Source organism: Idiotropiscis lumnitzeri, chromosome 14 (genome assembly GCF_059441095.1).
Source record: "Idiotropiscis lumnitzeri isolate Australia: NSW breed Sydney's pygmy pipehorse chromosome 14, RoL_Ilum_1.0, whole genome shotgun sequence".
NCBI lineage: Eukaryota > Metazoa > Chordata > Actinopteri > Syngnathiformes > Syngnathidae > Idiotropiscis > Idiotropiscis lumnitzeri.
In genome coordinates, this window is record NC_142404.1 from 11,732,225 (window position 1) to 11,759,754 (window position 27,530).

Below are 27,530 nucleotides of genomic sequence, written 5' to 3' on the forward strand. Positions count from 1 at the left end.
GACAAGAGCGTTGCTCGCCAAAATGTGATTTATCGTTGTGTTTCAGGTACACTGCCACTAGATGGCGACAGCTAACGTCACAACATCAATCCAGTACGATATAATCGTTTGTTTTATTATTGCAGTGTTGTTATAAATTATCAATTGCGATGTTAGGAAGGCATAGTCGACACCCCGCAGTCCCCCACCCAAAACACAAACGTAGCCAACATTAAAAATAAACCACACAAAACCCAAACGTGGCCAACATAAAAAATAAACAACAGCCCTGTCCGAGTTTTTTTAAATATTGGCAATTTTGCGGAAAATATGAATGATGACTCAATTCGGAATATCTCGCCATTTCTTTTCTTATTGATAAGCTTTGAATAAAGATTGTGCTGTTCTAAAATGCTTTATGGTTTATTTTTAACAAATTTGCCAAGTTTTGACTGCGCACTCACCTTTTCTTTGAAGATTGATACATATCTTTCAAATTATGCCAGGTCATGTAAACATTTGAGTACAACATATGTTTGTTGAAAAAAATATATATCAATGATCTTGTATAGTGATTAAGCTGGGGTGCAGCTTGTTTCCAATAGAGGGTACTGGTGGTTTATAAGTCAGTTAATAAAAGTCTAGCAGACGTGGTATCAACGAACTGCCTGTCAGACCTGTTGCAAGATGTTAAGTCACCTGCATTAAAAAGTTGACTCCGATAGGACTGGCGTGCGTGCATATATTCATTCACATTCAATATTTAAAGATATTACAGATAATGTATTATATATTTATTAATGTATATATATTTATATCCAATACAAAATATATATAATATCTGATCTCCAAAAAAATTACAATTTTAAAAATCAGATAGGGCTACATAACATATAGTTTGAAATCGGTTCTTCATTTACCCACATTTATCACTTCTGAGTAGAACAGCCAGTGGGTCTTTGGTGTACGAGATTTCAACGTTGCAAACGGTAATACGTCGTCATTCCATTTTGTCATTTGAATGTTGTAAATTATCTACAATAAGTTTTTTTTTTTCATGCAAAACTTTACGATTGAGTGTGGCTTTACTACTTTGTTGTCATAAATTTGCGACCGTCTGCAGCGCGTTACGGCAAATAATGTACGTACAAATTCGTGTTACGTCGTCGCCACAGGAACGACAGTGCGTCGTAAAGCGAGGATCCGTTACGAATGCGCACAAGAGCCACCCTCTCGCTTGCTGAGCTAGCTCAGCTGACGCCAGGCAAGCAGTAGCGGCGCATCAGCAACATCTCTCGGTGGAAGATGATGGCAGACTCTGGAAGTAACGAAGAGCAAGTGGCGGTGATCGGAAACACCGACATCACGCCCACGGAGTCGGAAAACAACATCATCAACACGGTACTACAACTATTTGCTTCAAGTGACGTTGATTTCTATGTAGTCGTTAGCCTATTTAGCTAGCGGGGGTGTGGAATTCATTCGAACGCCATTATTGACAATATTTGAGTAGAGGTAAGTTCCTGGTATTCTACCGGACTTTTAAATCAATTACATATATGTGGAATGTTAAATTTATAACGAATAAGTTGCTTTCGACAAGTTGCTCCACTACAAACTTCACTCGTGATGCTAGCTTGCTAACTTAACTAGCTTCCACATTCAACTGGCTCAACTGTAAACTGTTAAATTGTTGTTCATTCAAATTGTTCTGTACTGTACGAGTTTTTGTTCGTTTATTCCTTTATTATTTGTGCTTATTTATTTTACAAATTTTGAATGGCGGAAATCCAGCAGTAAAGGAGGAAGTCGTCAGGTCTTGTAACCTGCTAAATGCTGTCACGATTTGCACCTAGGGCGGAAGGTTTCTCCAGGTATCAGAATTCGCCCCGTTAAGAAAACAGGAACGTTAGTTTGATCAACGACTAAATTGATCATAGGTGTGAGAATAAATGGTTTTGTCGATATGTACCCTGCAATTGTCTGGCGACCAGGGTGTACCGCAGTTCAAGCGCGACCCTTGTCAATAAGTGGCGGATGATGGACTTGCACCTCCGTGTGTGTGTTTTTCTGTCCATCTTTACTGTCTCTCCTTATCTTATTTTATGGTTGAGAGCTTTTTACGCTAAATGTAACCTATGCTATGCAGATGGTGGAAAAGGGGACGTCGCTGTTGAAGAAGCTGGAGATAAATGTGGCGGAGGCTGAGAAAAGAACGGGCAAGAACACAGTCAACATGCAGGAAACCTACACCGTCTACCTCGTAGAAACACGGTGAGGCTCTGTTAAAAAGTGGTGCACGTCCAAACTGATTTTTTTTTCTTTGGGAGAGACCCCACACACAATAAGGAATACAATGTTGATGTGTGTTCTGACCACGGTTACTCCTGTAAAGAAACACACTTCGACATCTCCATGACAGTTGTGTCTCTTGCCTCTGTCGGTGTAAATATCTTATATTTGACTTAGGGTTTAATTTTAAATGTATTTATTTCAGTATTGCTGTATGTGCATATTGTATAAGGACGGTCCAACTGTCTTGACTTGTTTATTACACAGTACTTGGCAACCCATTTTTTTGTGTGTGTGTGTATCTCGCACCCAACAAATATGCTCTTTTTAAACTAAAAACTAATAAAAATTAAACATGTTGTAAAAGCAAATTAAAACTAAATTTAAAAAAACAACAGTAAAAGCGAAATAAAAGGTAACTACTGAAATTCAATTATTGCTTTTTAATGTTATCAGTCTATTTAAGGTGCTTTGTTACATCTGCAGCTGTTGTGAAATGTGCTATACAAATTAAGTTGTATTATATCGCATTATGTAAAATTTCATAGTATTATAACGCTCCGAACACTCCACATCACAGGATAATTGTTGTATGTAGAATGTCCTTTTTCACAAATTCAACAAAATCATTGTGTTCCTGTTATGTTTATAGACCATCTGAAGCCGTCCCCAACGTTTCTCCACCTACCACACCTGACACACTGTGGAGACGCTATAGTGAGTTTGAGTTGCTCCGAACATACCTGTTGGTCACCTACCCATACATCATTATCCCTCCGCTGCCAGAGAAACGGGTGAGTGGAAACAGAAAAGCTCACTCGGTCGTTTTTTTTTTCATTAATGTGTGGATTGTTCCAACTTTAGGCGGAGTTTGTGTGGCACAAGTTGTCGGCTGACAACCTTGACCCAGACTTTGTCGAGCGGAGGAGAGTCGGCTTGGAAAACTTCCTGTTGCGTGTGATGTCACATCCTGTCCTCTGCAAAGACAAGATAGTTTTCCTTTTCCTTACAGAGGTTTGTACACGTTTTAATACACACTGACATCCTGACTTTTATTTTGATAACGGGTGGCACCTTGCCGGTCAACATCCAATTTGTTCATATTTAGAAAAAGTTTAGGATCAAACTGTCTCCATTATAGCATCATCTTTGTCCCGGGCCATTTTTGTTTGACCCGAACGAACGCTTGCTAACTCAGTGTTGCCATGCTGTGCAGCAGAGATGTTTGCCTTGTTCCTGTAGATGTAAGTTACATAGTCATGACCACACTTCTCTTTGCTATCGCTGACACTTTTCCGAGGAGGTGTAAAAAAAAAAAAAAAAAAAAGCCAAAGAAAAAGCAATTCATCATTTGAGTTGCTCACTGAGCTTGAATGTGTCCACTGTGCATTCTACTGCTACAATCTTACTATTAATATTGCAGTATCCAAACAAAAGCACCAGTATAAATAACTCGAGTTTTTAAAGCAGATTTCTTTCAAATGCTTGCATTTTGTCCATGTTGGGCATCCCAATTGTTCTTTGTGATACTGCAAATGTCAACTGAAAAAAACCTTTTGTATGCACCTGCCAATAATTTTTTTATTCAGGAGAAAGGCTGGAGGGATGCGGTTTTGGAGACGGGTTTCCAAGACAAGGTATTATATTTCTATTCATTAGTGCCAGATCCCATACACAGGTGGAGCTTAATAAATTTGAGAATTATATCAAAGATTTTTTATTTCAGGAGTTGAATACAAATGTGTTAAACACAAATGAAAATACCTTTCAAAAGGCAAATTCCCCATGTAATTTCTTTAATTAAAACAATGTTCCAATGCCTTCAGGTGGTGAATTTGGGGCTTTTATTTGTTGTTAGCTACGATCAGCCATACTTTAAAAAAATGAAATATTTCGCTCTGTGTTTAGTCAGACTATATGATATGCGTTTAAGATGCGCCTGTATTGCTAAATCCTATCTGAGCTGTTCTGGAAATGTTCTGGTATCCTAAAGTACATTAAAAATCTTCCTTGTTAGGCGGATTCTCGACTGAAGTCTCTAAGTGCCATGTTCAGAGTTAAGAGCCCTGACAAGTAGGTGTCATTTTCTTCAGCCTTTTTTTTTTGTCTACCTCACAGAGTGAGGTAGGTTCATATTGCCATATAAACACGAGAGTTGCTGAGTTGTATATTCTGCTGCTGCATTTCCCAGGCGCTTTACAGCACTGAAACAGTATAGCGATGAACTGAACAGCTCCATCTCTCAACTTCTCAGGGTGAGAGCGGTGAGTATTCGCACATGTGCGCAAATCACAAATTGTGCTAGCGCTAGTCCCAACTTTTCTGCAGTCAGGTGACCTCGTTAGAAGTCGTGCTTACCTGAGCGATAAGATGTTTAATGTGTGTGCGCTTCATGGTGGTTGTTTGTGTCGATTGCAGAGAGTTGCAGACAGGTTGTATGGCGTCTACAAAGTCCATGGTAACTATGGACGAGTCTTCAGGTAATTGCGTCTTTCCGCGTTATTTGTTAGTGCCACCAGGGGGTGCTGAGTTGACATGTTACAAATATCCTGGTTGACGGCAGTATCGTTTGTATGTGCGGGTACAAGATGTCATGTTGCTGTTATTTGACATGACAATTAACAGGAGGCTCATTATGTACTGTTATCATTGATGGTTGTCTCGCCAGTGAATGGAGCGCTATCGAGAAAGAGATGGGAGATGGACTACAGAGTGCCGGTCACCACATGGATACGTACGTATAAATTGACATCCAGTCATCCATTTTCTAAAGCACTTGTCTATTTAGTCTATTCCAGCTGACAGTCTTGACTGTTCACCAGCTCATCGCAGAACATTTAGACTAACAACCGTTCACACCAATGGAAAAGTTTGAGTCTTTGGTAGCATGCTTGTTTCAGGACTGTTAGAGGAAGATGGAGTACATGTAAAAAGAAAAAAAATCACATTTAAGTAGAATTATGCATTTAAATGATGTTCCTTATGAGGTACAAAACTACCAACATTGTTTTTGTGTAAAATTTAGTTTGATATATCTCTGACATGTGTGTGGCCAGGTACGCTGCATCAATAGATGACATTTTGGAGGAAGAAGAGCACTATGCTGACCAACTGAAGGAATATCTGTTCTACACAGACGCTGTTAGGTAATTATTCAGGATTATGATTTTGCAAAATGAACTAATTGCATTTTGTTTTCTTTTTCTCAATATTGTGATTTAAAGCAATTCTTTTTTTCAAGGTCTTCTTCCCATGACATTTTTAACAAGCACAAGCTATACATTACAAAAAATGTCAGATTTATTAGATTCCTTCCCTGTGTTAGTATTCTGTATATGTATTGTGGTGTTTTGTTTGTGTGGTCAGGTCAGTGTGTCGGAAACATGAGCTGATCCAGTATGAGTTGGAAGTGACAGCGCAGGACCTGGCCTCCAAGAAGCAGCAGCGAGAAGAACTAGCCACTGGGGTAACACACTGATTTATGGATGAGACGATTCTGGCACTGTGAACTAACCCTTTTCTATGCTTCACTTCCATACTTTATATATTTATATGTGTAGATGGTGCGTGTCTTCTCCCTGAAGGGGATGACCAGTAAACTGTTTGGCCAGGAGAGCCAGGAGCAGAGGGAGAGCAGGTTGGCGGCTTTGGAGCAAAGCATCCAGGAAGGAGAGCAGACGCTCAAGGAGAAGAACGCAGAGTGCCAGTGAGCTCATATCCTCAACCTTTTTTTGCTTGGTCTTTTTTTTTTTTATTTTGGTAATATTTATATGCATTGATATTTATTAATATTTTTGGAATAAAGACAAGTGACCTGAGGGGTTCTACTCTGTTGTTCTTTGCAGAGAGTTTGTGCAAACAGCCTGGGAAGACATTGAGCGTTTTAAGGAACAGAAGGACAGAGATCTGCGCGAGGCGCTCATCAGCTATGCCATTATGCAAATTAGCATGTGTAAGAAGGTATGTTTAGTGGTACACAACATTAGGTAGTCTCGCACAATCTATTGAAAGGCAATAGAAGAGTGTCTCTGTGCGTTGCTCTTTGTCAGTGGTGCATCATATTGTGCCTCGTATACACATCTGAATTTCGAAAAGTTTGTATATTTGGGGGATAAAGGGATTTATTTGTTCGATCCAAAAAGTGAACCTCGTATATAGATTTACTTCACGCTGAGTAAAATATTTCATGTTTTTTTTTTTTTTTTTAAGAATATAGCTTTCAGCTAACAGAAACACAATTTACCTTAGTTTACGAAAATTGAAGTATTACGTATGATAACCAATGAATTTTTTTATGTGGAAATTTAGAAATTGGCCTTCAGAAAAGTATGTTGAAACTAACCGTGTATTTATTTTTCGATTGACTTAGGGAAATAAGCAGCTTCTATGACCAGACCACCTTTTTTTTTTAGCGTGAGAGAGTGGAAAAAGAGATTCTATTTAGGGAGAGACAGTTAACGTTCTTCAATTGACACTGTGTCTGTTAAAGGGGAGGGCACAAATAGAGGAAATGTGATAAAAAAAAAATCTGATATCTTAAAATGTATGCCTTTTTTGAAAAGTGTATCGTTCAGTTAGCTGATAGTTAGAATCTCAAATTTGAACTGCGGTAGTTAGTTACTAGCTTGTTTTTTGTTTGTATTTTCATTTATTTTTTTGCCTGAGGTGGTAGAAGAGGAAATTTATAATTGAAGTAGGTGTATTTATCTTAAATTGTTGTCATTTTTATTTATTCTGTTGCTGTTTTAGGGAATCCAGGTATGGTCCAATGCCAAGGAGTGTTTCAACAAAATGTAAGCCACTTATCAGCCAATCACCGCCCCGGCCGAAAAACAATATTCCAACTCAAATATTCAGGCCGGTACCACACTGGTCAGTTGATGTCTGACTAGTCTTATGGAGATGATCTCGTTGTGAACCATTTGGTCCAATCCTTCACGTTCCAATTCCAGGTTTGTCCACAGCTTCTCTCAGCATTATGCAGAATCGTTTCATCCAGAGAGCTGGTACTGGTAACATGTGGCGCTTAATACTGAAGTACGAGAGATGTTAGTGGTGGATAACAAAGTGTGCTATGATGAGTGATGCCTCAAACGGTTTTTGGGGGGTTTTTCCAGTCTAAATCAGGGGTGGAGAACCAACTACTCTTGGGCCATATGCGAACTGCCAGAGAGCATCAGATCTGACCCACTATAAACTTCCGCAATCTAAATAAACTAACCGAGGTGGGGCGTTCGAATAAGGTTACCCAGCCCTGATCGAAACAAACTGCAGTTCATTGTGTCAAATGCATAACCTTGATATGAATTACATTACTCAGCCAAAGCCTTTAATTTTTTGACTTGTTCTGATAAAAGTAATAAATCTTGGTAATTTATTATGACATGTCCTCATGTGCAAATAAACCGCAGTGAGTGAAAGCCACTCGAGGTCACCATTTTGGTCTGTAATTTTTTTTCTTCTTTTTTTCGATTGACTGAAGCGGGCCACTCCCACAAACTGTCCCATCAAACAGGTTGTTGCCAAAGCATGCATGTACTGTACATGTTGGCCTTTAATCACTTTAAGACATGTACAAAAATGGGAACAGCCAAATAAAATCTGATGAAATTGTGAATCAGAAACAATGTTAAAGCTTTGTTTTCTCAAATGGATTTGTTTCATGGGAGATAATTTTTGTATGTTATTGTCATCATTGTGGTAAAGCACTAATAATAATAAACATTGCTGTAAAAAAATGTGTTTTATTCAGAATAATGCACTCAGCTAAGATGGTGTTTTGGGAAATAACAGACTGTTAAATTGAATTTCTGTCATAAAGCTGTAAGAATTACACTGGCCACTACACATTTTAATGAGAGATGGCTTTTTGTGTCCCTAAATGTATTTTTGACACCTATTTAAGAAACGCCATTACATATTTTCTAGCAATCTGTTTTTTTAGAATTATTTTTTTATTTTCTAGTTTGACCTATTGCTGAACCTAACCCTTAATTCATTAGTATTACAAAATCTTAGTTGACCACTACATTTTGTGTGTTTGAGCGCACACATACCAAAGTATTTCATGGGGGTATTTTGCCCTAAAATTTGAGAGAGTACAGCTACAATTTTCATCTATTCGCACCAGTGCAATCAGTAAATTTGCTCATTTATAATTACTTAAGTTTTCAAAAGTATATATTTGTTGTTGCTGACAAAACTTCGGCTCCACACATTTTATCAGTAATACAGTATGGTGAAAATTAGTGGGATGCAAATTTGCTTTGCAAGCCATTTTACAGTTTGTGCCCTTAAAATTTAGATTCGGGGCCACTGTGCCATTAATGAAAATAAAAAGCTACTCTCTCGCCCTGATTTCTCGTGTGGCTTTAGCCATAATAACTATAGTTAGACACACAGTTCACTTCACAGTTCACGGAGTTTATGACTAAATATTTCCAACCTGTTAAATGTACTTCAATGTACAAAGAAGTATTAGTGGCCGCAAAACAGTTAAATTACCTTAATTATTAAGGAAAAAACGTGGAAAATCCGAATTTTAGGAGAAAACATTTTATGTAAATAAAACATACTAACTTTATTCTTGTAAAATTATTCTAACTGACGGTATTAATTTTAAAAACTCCAAAAGGTTAAAACGGTAAAAATAAACAACACGCACACACACACGCACGCAAAGAAAAAATTGCTTCACTCACCAGTGATCAGTTGGCCACCAATGTAATCTATTTTTTATTTTATTTTCTTTCTACTTCTTATAGAAATACAAATGTATTGCATAAGAATGTTTATGAGATTACGTGTATACTATGGCGTGTTTCGTTGTACGTAAAAATACCGAGTTCTGTCGCTGATCGGAGCGGAACCCCGTCGTAAACCGAGGACCAGTATCGTTAGTAGCGCATAACCGGAAATTGTATTTCCATTGAGAGTCACTTCAAAGATGTATGACATTTTTCTCACCTTAGACACTGAATGTGTAGTGTGGGGGTCACAAAGCGAGTAGGACTTCTTAAATTCAAGAAAATAATAAAATAAGTGAGGAAAAAAAGAAAAGCCGGCTCGTGCCTCGTCTGCTTCACCGGTGTGTCTGATTTTGTGAGCGAAAAAAACAAGCCCCGCCCACCCCAATAAAGCCCGGAACCCTCTCTCTTCCAATCCAGACAAAAGAACGAGAAAAGGGAGCAAAGACCTCATCGCAGCTCTTTGGACACAGCTGCCAACACACACACACACACACACATACACACGCACGCGCATACACACGTTTACGCAGATACATACATATACCCCCTTCCGAACCTTTGCACCTTCATTGTCCTGCGTAACTCGGTCCATTCGAACCGCTGAAATCTGCGTTCCAATGATGTCATACCTGTGGATCCTGCTGCTCTCTGGAGCCCTGTTGGCTGGACGTGCTCACGCTCAAGGTATTTAGGATTTATTTCTCTCAAAATTATCCCATCTATCTATCTATCTATCTATCTATGTAAATATTTCAATGACAGTCCACTTGAATACTAATTACTGTCAGTGTGTGTGTGAGTGAGTGTACGTACACCTGACATTCAGTTAACAAGATTGATTATTAATAATGATGATAATGAACAAATGGGAAAAGCATCAAGAGACTGTTGTGGCCCCACTGTCATTTATTTAATTGCAGTTCGGTCCAGAAGCGTGAGGACATTTTTGTTATCAAATAATTGTGCCACCCCAATGGGATCTAAAGCATGTGATTGACTTGAAGGCTTTCGCTTTCGTTCTAATAAATTTTATGCAAAAATTGCATTTCCCTTTATGGGATTTTGGCTGCTTTATGTCTCAATTTTCAAGGGGTCAAAAGTTGACAAAGTGACATATTTGCAAATGTAAGTATAATTATCAATATATAGGTGAAAAGACCTACCTTTTGTCAGGCGTTCACTTATTAATGCTGTATTTGCGATTTGTTCTAGACACCCATTGGCCACTTCATTAGGGTACACCCATACAGTATAATCAGATCCAATAGAAATGTGCTAAACAATTCTACCTTTACAAATATGATATACACAGTTTGAGTGACACTGTCAGATTTCTATTCATTTCAGTGTTTGGGTATGCACTGTAAAGTGGTAAACCCTGTATAACTCAGTCCCTTGTAACAAGACGTGTTTGAGGAAAAAAAATGTGCAAAAGGCCATATTAGAATGAATCAACCCAACTCTATATTTCCACATTTGAAGAATAACTTGGATTTAGCCAAACTAAAATGATCTCATTTGAAGATTTTACAAGCACATGCCGCAATGCCTTTGGGAAATTTCAAGTCAGTGATCATAATGATGATAATAATTATAATAGTAATAATTTATTTTTATTACGACCGTAAAATAGAACTGTGTGCATTGACGCAAATAATCCATGAGAGTGCCACTTCTTGAATTAGCGCGCCAGTATTTACCGTGCATAAATCCATTTAACATTTTCCCCTGTTAACAAATTAATTTTCTAGATTTACAGTTAGAATTAAAAATCAATGCTTCCTTCAAAGGTGCCAAGCCAGTTCTCACATTTTAAAAACAGTGTTTTATGACATGTTTTCATGACATATCCCATAGAAAAGTACACAATTACAAATCCTGACTGTTGCTTGAAAGTTGCTCTGGATCTTTGCAAATATGCTCAATTGAAATATCACAATTTGGCTACATTCAGAACTGCACACTCACAGACACATTTTTCATGAATAAATTGACAAAAGACTTTGTCATTTGTTTAATTTCACACTTGATTGGTGGCACACGCTCCAGAGACACACCTATTTGTATTCATGTCGTTGAAAAGATATTTTTCCGGAACATTAGATTAGCATATTAAAACAATAAAAAAATCTTTACTTTCCTCAAGTTTCCCCTGACGCCCTCTTGTGGTTCGAGTATGCAAGTGTACCTAATGAAGTGGCCAATGAAAGTGATGGCAATCATTATGCGGGTGGGCTTGGAATCGATTCAATGGATGAGATGTTGGGCAATGTGGCTCTGCCGGGTTCCCCTTTGACTTCAACCGACAAACAACCAGACTCGGACTCAAACACACACACCACCACTCATCTGTGTCCCATCACACCATTTTCTTAACCGTTGACGCATGTTGACACTGAAACAAGAGCAGTGCTTGCTCGCCCGTTTGTGTGTATAAGTTAGCCTTTATGCCTTATGTAAAGATATGAAAGTGACGTACGCACACGGCTATGTAATTGGAGTAGACCTCCAGCTGGAGAAAACACCCCACAACTTCCCTTCCTCCCCCCTCAGGGTCTTAATGCATGCACAAGTGTGAACAATGTCCATAGAACATATGGTCTTACTCCTAAGTGTCCAAAAAAGTGGAATGGGAGCTTCCCTAGCCTGAGATGAAGGTTTGTATGATGTGTGGCTGGCAGGTATGTGTGTGTGTGTTTACACATTCAACGGCCCTCTGGTGAGTGTGTGTGCTTGATTGGGGGAAAACTGCACGCTGTGTCGTGCAAACACACAATAGGGAAATATACTTGACACAACACTGTGTGTGGTCATGTCGCCTGACAAGACGCACAATTTCAATACGCATTGAGGTGTGATATTACTAAGCGCAAGGGTTTGGTTTCTGGTTTGACTACTCATGTCATTTAATAATAGCAACAAAATGTATTCAAGAATAGTAATTTGAAAGAAAATAATCAAATTTACTGATGCATACAAATGTGCTTGCATTGTCTCAAAATTCACCATTTAGGGACCGTGCCGAGTCGGAAGCAAGTATGCATGACTAAAAATGACCTAATTGCCCCTTTGGGAACAACGAAGAGGCGTTAAAATGTAAATATTATGTAAATGGCGTGTTAACATCATTGCTAGATGCAAACTTTTTGTCTGTCTTCATGTGTTGCTCCACCGTTTGTGTTCAAACATCAGGTTTTTTTTTTTCAAGCACTATAAGCTCACCACATAAATGGTATTTGTTCGCCTGCCTACGGGTTTTCCCATTTTCTATCAGCATCAATATAGGGAGATCCGGGTTCGGCTCTCCTTCGGAACATCGCTGTCTGGAGTTTGCACGCTTAGGTTATTTGAAGACTCAGAAATCTATATAATTCGACGACTATAATTGTGCCCTGCGATTGGCTGGCAAACATTCCAAGGAGGTGCCAACTCCCATCTAAAGTCAGCTCGAATTAGCTTCAGGTCACCCGCCTACCAAGTGAGGTGCAGCGCTCTGGCGCGGTTAAAAATGGTTTTAAGATGGCAACATATCGAGTCAGGAATTATATCTATTTCCTATGAGAAAAGTTTGACAGATTAGGAAAATAACGACACTACACAAACTGGTCATGTGTATTTCCAAGGTGATATGTTTCGTGTTTGGGATATCACAATAGTGGCGCCTGCATCAAACAGCCGTGAAAAAGTGTGTGAAACGCGGGACAACTGGAAAAGTTTCTTCAGGTGACGCTTGAGCACGCAGATGTCTTGCCTGTTTGTAAGACTTTAAGATTTCATGCTTTCTCCATTGTACTTTGTACCCATAAAATGCCACCCATTATTTGTGAATGTAAGCGAAGAAATTAATATCCACAATGTAATTTCACCATAAAAGAGTCTGCCCATATTGTTTGACAGAAACTGGCTCATAAATCAATGTCAGTTTTTTTTTAAAGGAAGTACCACCCAAAAAGCCATCCATGAAAAGGCAAAGGCGAGGGTTATTGTTTTGATCGACTTTTGATTATTGATTCGTAGGAATAAGTGAAAATTTAGGTTTTAAAATGTGGATCAAAGAATTGGTTTTTGATTTTCGCATTGAAATTGCATCTCCCGACTCATATGGCAAATGGTGCCGCCCAGCTAATGCTATTGCTTAACGTCAGAAAATAAACCTACTAGTTTGAAATAGGAACGTTCTACTATTTGGTTCTTTGTCAGGTTTTTAAGATGCCGTACCTTAGGCTGTGTAAATTTTACACTGGATAGCAATTGAATGTTGCCGTGGGATTATTAAACGTAGCATGCTAATTTCCATTTAGCCTTCAAGCTAAGGTTAGCCAGTGCCTATATTATTTTAGCTAACGTAAGCTAAACTCTCAACAGTTAACCGTCAAAGTGCCTCTATGCTCAACTTTGTAGCACATCTAAGGTGATTGCCATTTTTTATTTTTTTACATAGATAATATTAATTGGTCTGATATTAATGGTTACACATAATTATACAAAAACGAGTCTCCCTGACAGTCTTTTCATTTCAAAATATGTCTATCGACCATTTACATACTCTTTTTATTATTAAAAATGAGATTATAGTGATGCATTCTCATATTTTATGCATTCCAAGATGACTTTTGAGCCAACACCCCAACTTATGGTGCACCTCGCTGTTCCGAGTGGAGGGTTAACGACCGGGGTTTGTTCGCTTTGGTTTGACACTACCATGTGGTTTGGACTCAGAGGATCGCGTGCGACCACGCAGAGACGCCGATGAGTCAGAAGCCTCCAGGGAAAGCTGTGGCGAGGAAACATCGAGCGCGCGAGAGACAAAAGGAAAGAAAAGGAAGCAGTGAGAACACTTGAGATGCGAAACAGAATCAACCTTAAAGCGAAAGAGAAAATGTTATACGTACTTAGTAAAACAACTTCCATGAAAGGCAAGTCCTGTACTTTTGTGTATGTATATGTTGGCAGCATTTTTTTTTTCCCCCGGACCAAGTGAAGGTAGTTAGCAAAGGAAGTGATAAATGGGAACACAATGTTCTGCTACAAGCAGCCTGTTTTTATTTGTTTTGTACCATTGGTTGTTGCATCGTCAATTCCGTCATCATTCTCATAATTAGATCTCTTCATGTGTCATTGTCTGCATGTTTGCAATACAGCAGTGAAGTTCTTTCGGATTTATCCCGATTTCCAACCAATTTTTCCATCGGACGTAAAGCAGGGGTGCGCAAACTTTTTGATTGGCGGGCCACAATGGGTTCTAAAATTTGGCAGAGGGGCCTGACCAGGAGCAGATGGATGGAGTGTTTTGGTAACCTCAGCTCATCGGTGAAAATTTAAGTTAATTTTCAATTAAAATGAGCAAAAGCATGACAACAAATATCTGTGTTTGACAAACAAGAGTATTTAGAAAATAAAACATTAACAAGGGTTATTCAATTCATTTTTTTCATGTTCGGCCAGCCGGATTAAAACCTTTAACGGGCCACATGTGGCCCCCGGGCCGCAGTTTGCCCATACCTGACATCAAGGAAAGTGAACTAACCAGTTCAGAATATATCTATGCTTGCAATTAATTTAAATTCTAAGAGTAGAAGTTGTCCAATATGCATTTCTATCCTACCAACATCAACTCCAATTCATTTGAAATTCAATGGAAAATCTCCCAAAGGCACCTTGTGGTGGTATTGACTCAGTTGTCTTTGTAGTTCATAGACTAACGGAACAGCTATTGTCACTAAACATAAGCAGCCTTGTGATCAAAAACATAAAACAGGTGACAGTTACAGAGCCGAGAATAACCTTGGGCATGAGCTGCATGCTGCTTCAGCGCAAATAAAGACAAAGACTCTGTCTGCTGACATGTAGCAGCCTGCGCTGGCAAAGTTCCGTTACAAGCTCGTGCACATCTGCCGCTTCATGACTCCTTCAAATAAATGATTGAGCGCTTGTGTTTACATTAGACTTGGCACTGTGCCGGGTGGTAGGGAAAAAAAAACAAAACAACAACAACATCCCTCTTATCACATTTACTCAGCATCCATGCGGGCTGCTTTTTGACTGTGTGTGTGTGTGTGTGTGTGTGTTTTTTTTATCACGTGAACGCGCAGCTGAAGTGTGTTTGTGCACGTTAAGTAGGTTCGTTCATGCCTATCGTTTTTTGTTTGATCCTTGAAGGTGTGTTTGCGCTTGGAGCATCTCATTCCGAGGATTTCGGTGGCGACGTGCTACCGTTTGAGGTTCAACCGATATGTTGTGTTACAAAGTTTGCATATATAAGGAGTAGAAGGTGAAGAGTCGTTTTCCTTGTCAAAGAAGACAGGACTGGCAAATGAATCGTTATATTCAGTGCATCCATCTGTTTTATGTGGCGCTCGCTTCTTCTCATCTGGACCCTATCCCAAATTAATTTCGGAGAGAAGCGAGCTTCATGGTGGCCTGTTTGTCAGTCGATTACAAGTTACACAAACAACCGCGCTCACGTTCATAAAATTGAAAGTTTTTGATCAAGTTTTTGTGAGATGGTAGTAAGATAAAGTACCTGCTGCAGAATACTCAACATCGCAGATTCGAACCCTGAGCCTCATAACTGTGAGGCAGACGTGATGACCACTAGGGCGCCGTGCTGCCATTCAACAATTTTCCTAGATTTAATATTCAAGGCAACCTTTTCTGACAGCAATGTCACCTTTTGGCTAATGTTGCCTTCTTGGTTTACAAATAAAAAAAAAAAAAGGAAAAGAATTCTGGCTCTCCCAACTCGCCCGCCCATCAGGCTGCTCGCTTTGCTGTCTCAGCTCCTCACATGGATCGGGGGAATGTCACAGCGCCGTCTCAAAGACGCACAGGCGCGCGCCAAACAAAGACGGGCTCGTCTTATTTTCTCATTAGCGCACACTCGCAATGCCAGCCTGGATGCAGGCTATTTATTTATTTTTTTGTGTGTGTGAAGGCAGGTTGGATATGATTGATGTCATCCCATTGTGGCTGCAGCAGGAACACATTAGTACAGGGTGGGGCTGTCTGTGTGTGTGTGTGTGTGTGTGTGTGCGTGTCAGTGAGGTTATGCATGTTGGAATATGTGGTGAAACTGTTTTTACCTTTCAGGCAAAAGTTAGGAGTAACAGATGGACAACAAATGCAACGCTTCTACAAAACCCAAGCTTTTTTTTCCCACAATTGTCGAAACAAATTAACAATATTAAAATGTAAAAAGAATGAAACACTAGATTAAAGGAAACATGTGAATACTTTTATTTATTTATGTTTTGTTATAATGCCCCAAGTATCGCAAATTATAGCCAATTTTTTACACCCGGCGTGTGGGATGGAGAGTGAGCGTCGTCACGAGAGTGCCTTGTACTTGCAGGAGCAGAGGCGAGTGGGCAACCAGTAAAGACAAATCAAAGTTGTGTCACTCGCACCCGCTACACTTTGTGTATGTGGCGCTTGGACTCGTTACCGAGCACAACCGACACGATGTTGACAATTTCCCTGAGCAGTCAAGATGAAAGTGATGCTGAATTTTCAACAGCTGGTGGAAGATGTCATGCGTAGTGGGGCAAAAATCGGTGTTGGCTGTTATCGTGTAGCCATGTTGTTGCCATGCAACAACATAGTCGTCCGCTACTTAATTAGACTTCAGTGAGCACGGTCGTTGTCTAATTTCTAAAGATGCATTAACAAATTAACAAAGGTTTTGAAACAGCCTTGGTCATTCTTCTGTTTTTGTGGTTTGATGTTTACCAGTTTGTATTTTTTTTTTTTAATGTACCTCTTTACCAAGTGCATGCTTTTTCTCATTTCTCTCTCCTTCCTTTAATCTCCTTTTATTAGATGACGCGGCCCCAACTGAGGATGCTGACATCCATTCAACCTTACTGCCTGAAATTGTCGAGCTTTCAGACTTAGAGGCTGAAGCAGTAGAGGTGAGTACAATTCACACTCAGGTGTTTGGTAAACTCAAGACCACCAAAGTTGACCCCTAAAAATCGCACCTTATCTTACAATATATTATTTACGACTCTCCCTAACAATTTTATACAGAATGGAGTATCCTATCGAGTAGTCTATCGCTTACCCGGGTAATAAGATTTTGGTTTTCCATAAAATACAGGAAGTACTGCCAGTAAGTGAACCTGAGCCAACTGAAGCTGGACCCCAAGTGACTCCGGTGGAGGGGGAAGCAGAACCGGACGCTCCGTCAGAGGCCGACCCAGAACCAGCGGGTCCTGCGGAAGAGGAATCACAACCCGAGGCTACTGCGGATGAAGAACCCGCGGCTACTGAAGAAGAACCAGAGGCTACCGCCGAAGGAGAAGCGGAGGCAGCTCCCGAAGGAGACGTACAAGAAGTTGCAGAAGCAGAACCAGAGGCTGCGAAAGAAGCCGAACCTGAGGCTGCAGGGGAAACAGAACCAGAAGCTGAAGTAGAACCAGCAGTCGAGCCAGAACCAGAGGCTGGAGTCGAACCAGCAGCCGAACCAGAACCAGAACCAGAGGCTTCAGTAGAACCATCAGCTGAACCACAACCAGGCGTTGCAGCAGAAGCAGAACCAGAACCAGAACCGGAGGCTGCTGCAGAAGGAGAAGCTGTAACGGCAGCTCCTGCGTTGGAAGCAGGCCCATCAACTCAAGGTTAGAATTTTTTACACTCAACATGACTTCCTACATGTGCTCTTTAATTCCTCAAGACCCTCAATGAGTTAAGCGGTTTGGAAAACGGATGGCTTAAGATCAAATGCCATCTAGTCTCCTAAATCAACTTTTTTGGGTTTCTCTCCCCCAGGAGTCAAACTAACAATCCTTGTGGATTCTTAGAACTCACATTGCCTGCCGTCCACTCTTTTAAGGTCCCGCGGCTACTGCAGAAGATCCAGAATCTGCAAAAGACTTTCCCGATGTGGATGAACAACCTAGCGCCAGCGCTGATGTATCTCACGCCCACGAAGAGGTCAGTTAGTGGCAGTCGTTTTCTGGAAACGACATACAACATCTTTTATTCGATGGGAAATAACAAACTCATTGAATGCAAATTACAAAAAAAAAACATTCCATTTGTAAATATTCAGCAACCTCACATTCAATATATTCTTGCAAAAAAAAAAAAAAAATGTTGGCGGTGTTTAGTTCCCCTGTCAGATCCCTCCCTATGTTAAATAAAACATTTTCACAGCATGGCTCTGAAGATGAAGGCACAGCAGGAGCAGATGCAGCTGCGCCACATGACGAGTCAGCTCATGCAGGCGCCGAGGTGGACGTTGGCACAGAAATAAAGGCCCGAGTCCCTTCAGGTGAGGACGTACGCTATTATTTAGGACTAATACACATTTTCGTCAAAAGACGGATTGGTTTGTTTGAGGTTCTGAACTAAAACAAACACGACACGGCCACTATTGGCTTCCGGATGTCTCCATGACGACTGTTATGACAGGATGGAATACTAACAGAGGGGTGATTCTACCGAAACGACCTTTCATCTGTGGGTGACTTAGTCTTCAATGAATCTCACATGCATGTTTTTGGAATGTGGGAGGAAGCCGAAGTACTCGGAGAAATCCCACACAAGAGCGGAGAGAACATGGATGGAAACTCCACACAGGAAGGCCGCAGTCCAGACTTGAAAGCAGAACCTCAGAAGTGTGAGGCAAACGTGCTAACTACTATATCACCATGTGACCGCGAGTGGCAATATCATCGCTTAAAACTAATGAAAAATAACTTTAGTCCATCGTGTGCGAGCTCTTCTTTCGGAATAAATCCGGCATTTTGGCTTGTGCGTCATACTGTAACGTGACCCCATGAATAAATCCAAAATGTTGCGTAATCATTCATTTTGACACATCCAGTTCTCAGGCAATCTCCTGTTTCATATTGGACGGCAACTCCCTGTTTTCTCAGCACATTAATATGAAACATAATTTTTTTGTAACACAAATTATCTTGACAGGTTGTGAGATGAGTGGGTTTAATTTACCCCCAATTCAGAGTGTTAATAACCGTAGAAGTATCGCCCTTCATTTGTCTGGACAAGTCAGTTTTTTTTTTCCGGCCCATTTTTGATTGCATTTAAAAAAAAATTTTTTTTTTAATCCCACGCCTTGTTCACTCTTCAGCCGTTATTCTTCTTTTAAATACTCGGACTGTTCTTTGTCAACATCTCCCTGACTGTATATTCTCCATTTTTTTCAGTCATGAAAAACAAAAGGGTGGAACGCAGCCCTGATGCTGCTTGACCTTTTCTATGTGCATAATTCAGAATTGTGAATTTTCTCCCTGAGGATGCAAACTGTTTATTACAATATGCTTTTCCAAGGTCAAACCTTTTTTGCGTAAAAAAACAAAAAACAAACTCAAACTGTACTTGCGATGCTTTTATTATTTTGTTTTGGATTTTAATTTCATGTTTACCGGGTCGCCGTAGGATTTTCAAGCCCATCAAGTTTTTGGGCGACTTAAAAGGCATATATTTCCTATGTTCAACCTTGTTTGCATTTTTTTTTTTAAATTTCCCGGGGCTGTCTATCCCGCCGTAGTTTCAGCAAACTTGAAGTCCAACGTAACGGGTCTACAATAAGTGTGCCAACGAGTGCATGAGAATGTTCAACTGCTCGTCTGTTATGCCTTCTGCTTCCGATTAGTTGTTGGTTTCTTGCTAATCAAATTAGAGATAGGGCAAGAGATGTTTGATTTTATTTAATTTTTTGACTAATCTACTGTCAGATCACACAGACAGTTTTAAAAAAAAAAAGTTTTTTTTTTTTTTGCTGCAACCTCCACATTTTAAGGGATATTTTTTTTTTACCAGAAATATTTAGATACCTTATTTTCCTACTCTTAATAATTACAATTAATTTAAATATGACTGATGCCAACGTGTCATGGGAGAAAGTTTCTCCACGACTTACATCATCTGCAGTGCTGACAAAGCACCCATAAAGCTTCAGAAAGTTATCAACCTTCGGTTTTTGTTTGATTATACAGTACATGTATTTTATGATGTTTTATTGGATGAACATTAACTCGTGAGACGGAGATTATCTGATTCAACACTCATCCCAAAAAGTTTTTTTTTTTCATCCAAGGTGGAGACCCAATCAGGATTCACTGCGTGAAATCGAAACTAAATGACCGAGAACTTTAAATGATATACCGATGCTACCTTGACCCAGCCAGCCTTACACTGAGCATGCTGTATAAATCTTCCAGGGTTTTCCCCACGGAGCACAGAGCGAAGCCATAACGTGTTGTTGCAGTCAGATAATATCCTAAAATCCATGTCATCGCCAGTTCACACAATCACGGTCAACGCCCTTTGCTGCTATTGTTACGGGCTTGTTATTGAGTACAGCCCTGCGAGGCTTTTACTTATAGCCGTGGGGGGAATGACATGATGATGGACGGGTATGGTTGCTATGGTGACCGTGGGAAGAGAGACCATCGTGTTGTTGGGATCGGCGGGGGAACATCTGGACAATATCCCGCTTGGGTGGAGATGGATGAAAAGTGACCAGATGGGATTAACTTTGCCTTTCGCTCACCGGTATGTGTGTTTTGTCAGATGGAGGCTTTAACTTGGAAGATGCTCTGTCACAAGGCAACGCGCAGGACACGCCAGCCCATTCAGGGAGAGGCAAGAGTGCCGGATCAGTGGGTTAGTATCTTAAAATGATGACATTGCAACACGATAAGAATGTGTTTCATCTATAGTGCTATATTCACACTTATTTCTTTGATGCAACAAAATGTATAACTTTTAAAAATGTTATATTGTTTGAATGTTTTCTCCTTGCTGTGTAATATTAAACACACTTTATTAGAGGTTAAACGATTAATCGACAACTAATTGATTATCAAATTCTTTTTTTTTTCATATATTGGATTATCCTTTAGAGACCACAGAATTTTAGCCAATTAACAGTAAATATTCCGAGATTTCCGTAGTCCTCCACGAAAGCAGACAAAATAATCAACATTGTTACTCGATTATTTCAATAATTGTTATTTGCAGCTCCTCTCTGTATATGAAGGGTGTGTAATTCACCAATAAAAGACAATTCGATACGTACTCGATACATGGTGTGCAATTCGATTTGTAGATGGTTTATTTCAAAGTGCAACTATTCAATTCAGTTTTATCCAGTGAGATTGGCTATTCAATTCGATATAGTACGGCTAAATTTGAGAGGATATGACATCATGAGTTTTTTGTTGTCAGTTTACAGTATGAATGAACTTTGCCCGTAGGTTACTGTAAATGCGGCGATTCCTTCAAAGTTTTATCTCTTCCATAAAAGACGATTCAACACGTATTGCGGCTCGTTACGTTGAAAAGTGTAACAATTTGCTTTGATTCAATGCGCTCACATCTTTTAAACCAAAACCGATTTTTCTATTCAAATAGTTTTTTTGTTACGCCCCTAGTGTGTATGTATAACTGTATGGATATCATTTCACTTCACGTCAGTTCATCTTGGCATTAGGAACACAAAATAAATCTGAAGCCTTCCATAAGGCAAGCATAAATCTGAAATTTATACTTGGACCCAAAAGGTCATAGAGGCACTACACTGTGATTTAACACATCGTTCTAATGCTTCCCACTCAGTGCTTTTACTTTCCATTTTGACAATAATGTGGGAACAAGCGTCTTTTTTTCCACCTTAAAGCCCTTTTATTCTCCGCTTGAAAGGTGAGTCATCCAGGTCAGTTTAATCATTATTATCGAGTGAATGGCACTCCTTCCGTCTACTCTGTCATTAGTGGCTTTGCGGGACAAGTTGAAGCGGGTACTAAGGCAGTCATGACAACACATGTATATAGAAGGCTCATGAATTTTTTTTGCCTTTAGCGTCCCTTAACATAATTTTTTCCTTTTCCGCAGCACATGTTGCCGAAGCCACAGGAGAAGGTAAGCGGTCCCCCATCATATGAAGTGTAAGGACAAAAAAATGTACCGCCACTGAATCACTGGATTTAAAGAGCGTGGTAGCTTGACTTACAAGTCACCCAACTTGTGATTTTTATTTTTTTTTTTTTTGAGCAATAAGCCGTCACTCAGCCGTTTTTCTTTTGTTGAGGTGCAAGAGAAAATTCGAATTATGAATGATACTTAATGTTGGCAGCAAACTTCACAACAAGCAGCAGTTTCGGAATTAGCGAGCAATTTTTCTGAAAAGTCTAGCTGTCCGTTGCTAATTACAATTACATTTTATTTGAAAACAAAGAGAATTACCCGCCAAAGATATTACCGTCGCCTTACAAAAGTCTGCTTGTGTAATGCTAACGCACTGCTGGCTCAGACTCGATCACCAGATGGAGCAGCACAATGCCCATTGAGTTATGTGATGTACAAATGGTTTAATTTGTTACATTTGATTTATGTCCAATGTGTTCATAAAGTACACTTAGAATACTGTAGAGTGCTATTTGTCTAACTAAAAACCACATTACACTTAATTGTTGGTGTTTTTTGTTGCGCTGGAACGAATTAATGACGTTTCCATTCATTTGAATGGGAATAAATGATTTTGAGTGTTTTGAGCGTGGTCACAGAATGATTTAAAATTGTTTGTCAAAATTTTCATTCATTTTTACAGATCACAACCACACGAGCAACATTTTAAAATCACTAACTGCCACAGTAGTATAATAATTTTCTGTCTCTTTTCTTTTCTTTTCCTCAGACGCTAATGCTGAAGGTGAGTCCCCTCCTTTGGTATGTGTGTGGGTGAGTGTGTGTGTGTGTGTGTGTGCTCGCGTGCATGTGAGCATAACCAAACACCTGTGTACTTCCTGTTCGACCTGCAACGCCAACATTTGCCTATCTTTTTTTTTTTTTTATTGCGCGACAACAGTGTTAAGCAATTTCCCAAATGTGATTCTCACAAGAGTCCAAAGCAAACAGCCTTCAATTTACTGATTTTAATAAATAATTTCTGTGATAAATCAGCAAGCTGTTTTTCAGCGATGCATCAAATGGCTGTGTGCAAATTGTGTAACCGCAGAGTTTCACTTCTCACTGAACCGCTTCAAGCCTACGCTTTCCCTTAAGCATGTTGCAGCAAGCATCGACACCAGAGCTAGCATAAAGCATTCTGTCTGAAAGACGAGAAGAAATTTGGTCAATCCTGACTGTAATCAGATAGAAGGTATACAAAATGTGTGAATAGGCGAGGATAGGTTCCACAAAGAATTTGTGATTGGGTGTGGCTTCACCTGCAATTTGTTGCTAGCTTTATTTTTAGCATTAGCATTCCTAATCCACAAGGAAGTGGTCATGATTTGTTTTGATTACCGGCAACAATTTTAAAAGCGTTCTGAAACAAACAACTGTTGTTTATGTTCATCTACATGGCTTCCGTCTATAAGAGATTTTCAAGGTTAGGAATGTCACAATATGAACTAGCTTGCGCAGCGCAAGAACGGGCTGTCATGTGGCACAAAAGTACACGCTCAGTCATCATCATACTAAATGTTTTTCCCATTTTTTTTTTCTGGCCTTGAAGTGTTTTTCATACAAATATTTATAGAATTCATGACTTTACTATTGCGTTAGCTTAGATCATTGATCGACTACTGTACCTTATGATGAATTCAGTTTACACCACCACCAGAAAAACAGAACACACTCAAATATTGAGGACCACTGTGCATTTCTACATGTTCACCAAAATGTCTTTAATGGGAAAAGCGTAGCTTATTGCGTCAAATATTTTGTATTTTTTTCTAAATGTGATGACTTAAAAAGCCTCCAATTATTTAAAAAAAAAAAAAAGAATCTCATTCCCAATACACACATTTCCTCCCTTGCATTATTTCACTCCAAAACTTGCTAAAACTCCTGCATATAGTTGTCACATGTCTTAATTTGTCATGTTTTGCAAAAACCTTTGGAAATGGCTGTTAAGTACGCCTACAACTTAGAATCACAGCATCGCTCAGTCTCATCCATGTGCGTGTTTCGTGACTCATAACTCCCCAACATGCATATTCAACTTAATATCTTTTCTGACTCATCATCTCAAACTCTTTTCAATTGACGTCTTTAAATCCTTTTTTTCATTCTATCACGACCGGAATAATAAGCGTTCCACCCCAACATCCTTCCTCGCCGTCATTGTGTTACTATGGCGGCACAACATCCTGCCATTATATCGGCGTGGCAACTGCAATCACTTATTTTAAACAAGCCAACTTATGCAGATTTAAAATTGAGTCAGACAGCACATGCGTGTGGTATTTGATGTATGCTGTGTGTGACTCAACCTGAAAATTAGTTAGATCAGTGTTGCCATGATTAGCAGGTCACCGTTGTAGACTGAGCTATGTCGCCACTATTAATGTTTTTATGGGTGATAATTACAAGATGAGAGGTAGCTGGAATGTAACACTGTCATAAGTGCAGTACATGCATATTTCTCTTCCACACACTGCCAAACCACAAAGTATACATTTCCAGTGAGAATGCAATCTGTGTGGTATGTCGCAAAATAAAACAGACGTCGTTTGATAAGCAAGACTTGCAAACATTCTGCACCAAGCAGGTGTTTTCAAATATTTAATTAGATATATTTAGTTCAGAAATTTGACACAATGTCAAAAATACATTTACAGAGGTGGGCAAACTTTTTGATTAGAGGGCCACAATGGGTTCCAAAATTTGACTGAAGGGCCAGACCAGGAGCAGATGGATGGAGTGTTTTGGTAACCTCATCTCCCCGGAGAAAAAAAATACATGTAATTTTAAATGAACGTGAACAAAAGCATTACAACAAAATATATGTCTTTGAAAAACCACAGTATTTAGAAAATAAAACCTTAACAAGGTTTATTTAATTTTTTTCAAGTTCGGCGGGCTGTATTAAAACGTTTAACGGGCCGCATGTGGCCCCCAGGCCGTAGTTTACCCACACCTGATTTAAACAGTAGTTTATACATAATGTATAAGATTTTAATTCAATAAATTCAACAAGATTAAAAATAAATATACAAATGGATTCTGCATTTGATTTGACCTCCTCAATCTCGTCTTTAAAATTGCCAGTACCCTTTAAACTGCATTTAGTGTTTTCATTTTTTTTTAAATATCACCAAAATATTCTCTTCTATTCTTCCTAACATTGCGTTTCCTTTTGCATGAATGACGACACAGACACACCGGAGGCCGCATTGATTGTTTTTGAATATATTTGTTTGTGGCCTTTAGAGTCCAGCTCAGGCTCCTTGGCAGCCATTTTGTGTGCGGTGGGTGTGGCCGTTGTGGGAGCAGGCACCGCATATTTTACCTACCAGAAGAAGAAACTCTGCTTCAAGAATTTACATGGTAGGAACATCCTTTTCTCTTACCCGAGACTGCCGCAACGTACTTCACAACTAGCTAGACTTAAAGAATTTGTCATCGACGAAAAAATACTGGTACACATCCAAGCATGATGAGAAACAACAATTCTTTCCGCAAAGTCAGGTGGAAAAATTGTGTTATCACCATCAATACAGACACAAACATTGTGCAAATATTGTCAATTCAGCGTCTTTTTTATTTACAGTCAACTTGAACAATTCGTCCAGTACGGTGACAAGCATTGACCTGCATACACACATCATGTCAACAAAAAAAGTGTGACTGAAACTGCCAAAGACGAGGCGACATGCCTCGCATAGCGCTAATGGATTTGTTTGAACACTTTAAATTGAGTTTAATAATGTGTAAAAACAAGATTTGTGGAATGATAGGATATTGACCATATTTGGACATACAGGTTTTCCGCCTGACAGGAATGGTCACATGACTGATTGAGGCAATTGCAAGTATTTAAAAGATTCTATTTTCTAGAAGGGACTTGATCGGCTCTTGTTTTTCAAAGTGGCATGTGACGCCTTTCCTGGCTCTTTCAGGAGAAGACCCCGAGGCAGCACGCAAAGCCGACGCAGGCGAGGCTCAGTCGGACCCTCAAGGTATGACAAGCGCCCCCCACACACATGCACGCACACACACACAATATTGGCATTACAATATTAGTTTCTTTTTTATTTGGTCTTTTTTGCAGTGCTTAGCAACTTGCTGAACTCCTCGTAGAGCGGAACTAATCATGTGACTCGACCTGGACCACCACAGTCAAGCAAAGTGGCAAGCTCACTGTTAGGCTTTATCCACTGTGGAGCTGCATTACTGTGAGGCCCCCGTAGGGGGCTCTGTGTGTGTGTGTGTGTGTGTGTGAATTAATTAGCACAGTATGTGGGTCAAGCAACTTGAGTGGCAATGACAATTGGCCAGACATTTGTTTGTCCAAACTTTTACAAAATACCTTTTAAAATTTTAATGAGTAAGACCCATCCGTTTATAGAAATCGCTAAACACACAAAAAAACAACAACACTGTGAGTGATCTCTTTTTTTTTTTTTATGACAATTCTATCATTGTATGTTGACAGGGTTTAACCATTTCAAACCAAACACAATATTCACTCAATTGGATTATAATTGATAATGATGCTGTTATCTGCCTTTGAATACTATCGCAACAAAATTGATTACAAGAAATATCTGTTCAGCAGGGTTCACCCATTGATTTTATAATGAAGAGATGATAAGGAAAAAAATCAGCAAGTGTGTACATCCTACCACACACAACGAGGTGGAAAAAACACACCCCACCGCAGGATATAAACTCAATTTAAAATTTCACAGACATCCAACAATCAGGCCTTGATCGAAAAGGGAATTAAAACGCTCGATGTGTCTGTGCTGAGTTGACTGGCATCTGTAAAGCAATTGCAGTAGTCCGTGGATGAAAAAGAGGAAGTTCTGACGATAACATTTGAGGAATGGTGGCAAAGAGAAATGGATTAGAAGAGTCGGATACATTAAGTCGGGAAATACGTCATGTAAAAATCAACATATACTGTACATAATCTAATGAATGGTGAAACAAAAAAGGTGTTTTTTACAACACAATCATACATGAATAGTTTTGCTCCCTCTAACAAAAAATAGATATATATTGGGAACTTGATTAAAATAACTTTTGGAGCAAAACTATCACGACTGATTTGGGTTCTAACCAAGACGTTTTTTGACTTGGAATACTTTGGCAAAGGCTCCTTTTCCGTTCCAGAAGGCATGATTGGTTCATGATTGTGAACTGACATGCCGACTCAAAAGAGAAGAAGCTGTTGTAGTAGCGACACTTCCATTTCATAGCCTTGCGTCCAATAACTTTTGCTAATCTTTGCATATTTTAAGAGGTAATAAAAAATAAATAAATAAAAAAAAAGGCACACAGCGTTTTAGTGGCTGAGGCCAAGTGTTGCTGTGAGATTTGTACTTAGATGTTGTCAGTCTAGTTTTTCTAGAGTGCCTTTCACTGTCCTGGCTTGGCTTGTCCCGTGTATAGATGCACTGAATGTCTTCTGAAAGTCCTCTCTTTTAATGAGATGCTCACTTTTATGGCCTCAAGCCGTCTTGTACGCACTCTCAAGCCACAACTATAGAGGTTCACCTGCTCAATTAAATTACAGTGCGTCCAGTA

The 27,530-nt window shown here is 39.4% G+C and overlaps 2 protein-coding genes across 2 annotated transcripts; both read left to right on the forward strand.

Moving 5' to 3' along the window:
- The first annotated feature begins 1,156 nt into the window (after window positions 1-1,156).
- On the forward strand, window positions 1,157-7,705 carry snx4 (sorting nexin 4). Its single transcript, XM_088315807.1, has 14 exons — window positions 1,157-1,380; window positions 2,129-2,253; window positions 2,924-3,065; window positions 3,136-3,285; window positions 3,861-3,908; window positions 4,289-4,344; window positions 4,463-4,535; window positions 4,690-4,751; window positions 4,940-5,005; window positions 5,328-5,417; window positions 5,638-5,737; window positions 5,832-5,977; window positions 6,117-6,231; window positions 7,021-7,705. Exons 1-14 carry the CDS (start codon window positions 1,285-1,287, stop codon window positions 7,066-7,068), a joined length of 1,317 nt encoding a protein of 438 aa, XP_088171933.1. The 5' UTR covers window positions 1,157-1,284; the 3' UTR covers window positions 7,069-7,705.
- A 1,719-nt stretch (window positions 7,706-9,424) lies between these two features.
- Window positions 9,425-26,979, forward strand: LOC148323487 (uncharacterized). The gene is made up of 11 exons (XM_088315152.1): window positions 9,425-9,704; window positions 16,839-16,930; window positions 17,119-17,638; window positions 17,854-17,954; window positions 18,177-18,294; window positions 20,562-20,654; window positions 21,885-21,911; window positions 22,687-22,701; window positions 25,209-25,325; window positions 25,898-25,957; window positions 26,050-26,979. Exons 1-11 carry the CDS (start codon window positions 9,638-9,640, stop codon window positions 26,076-26,078), a joined length of 1,239 nt encoding a protein of 412 aa, XP_088171278.1. The 5' UTR covers window positions 9,425-9,637; the 3' UTR covers window positions 26,079-26,979.
- The last annotated feature ends 551 nt before the right edge of the window (window positions 26,980-27,530 follow it).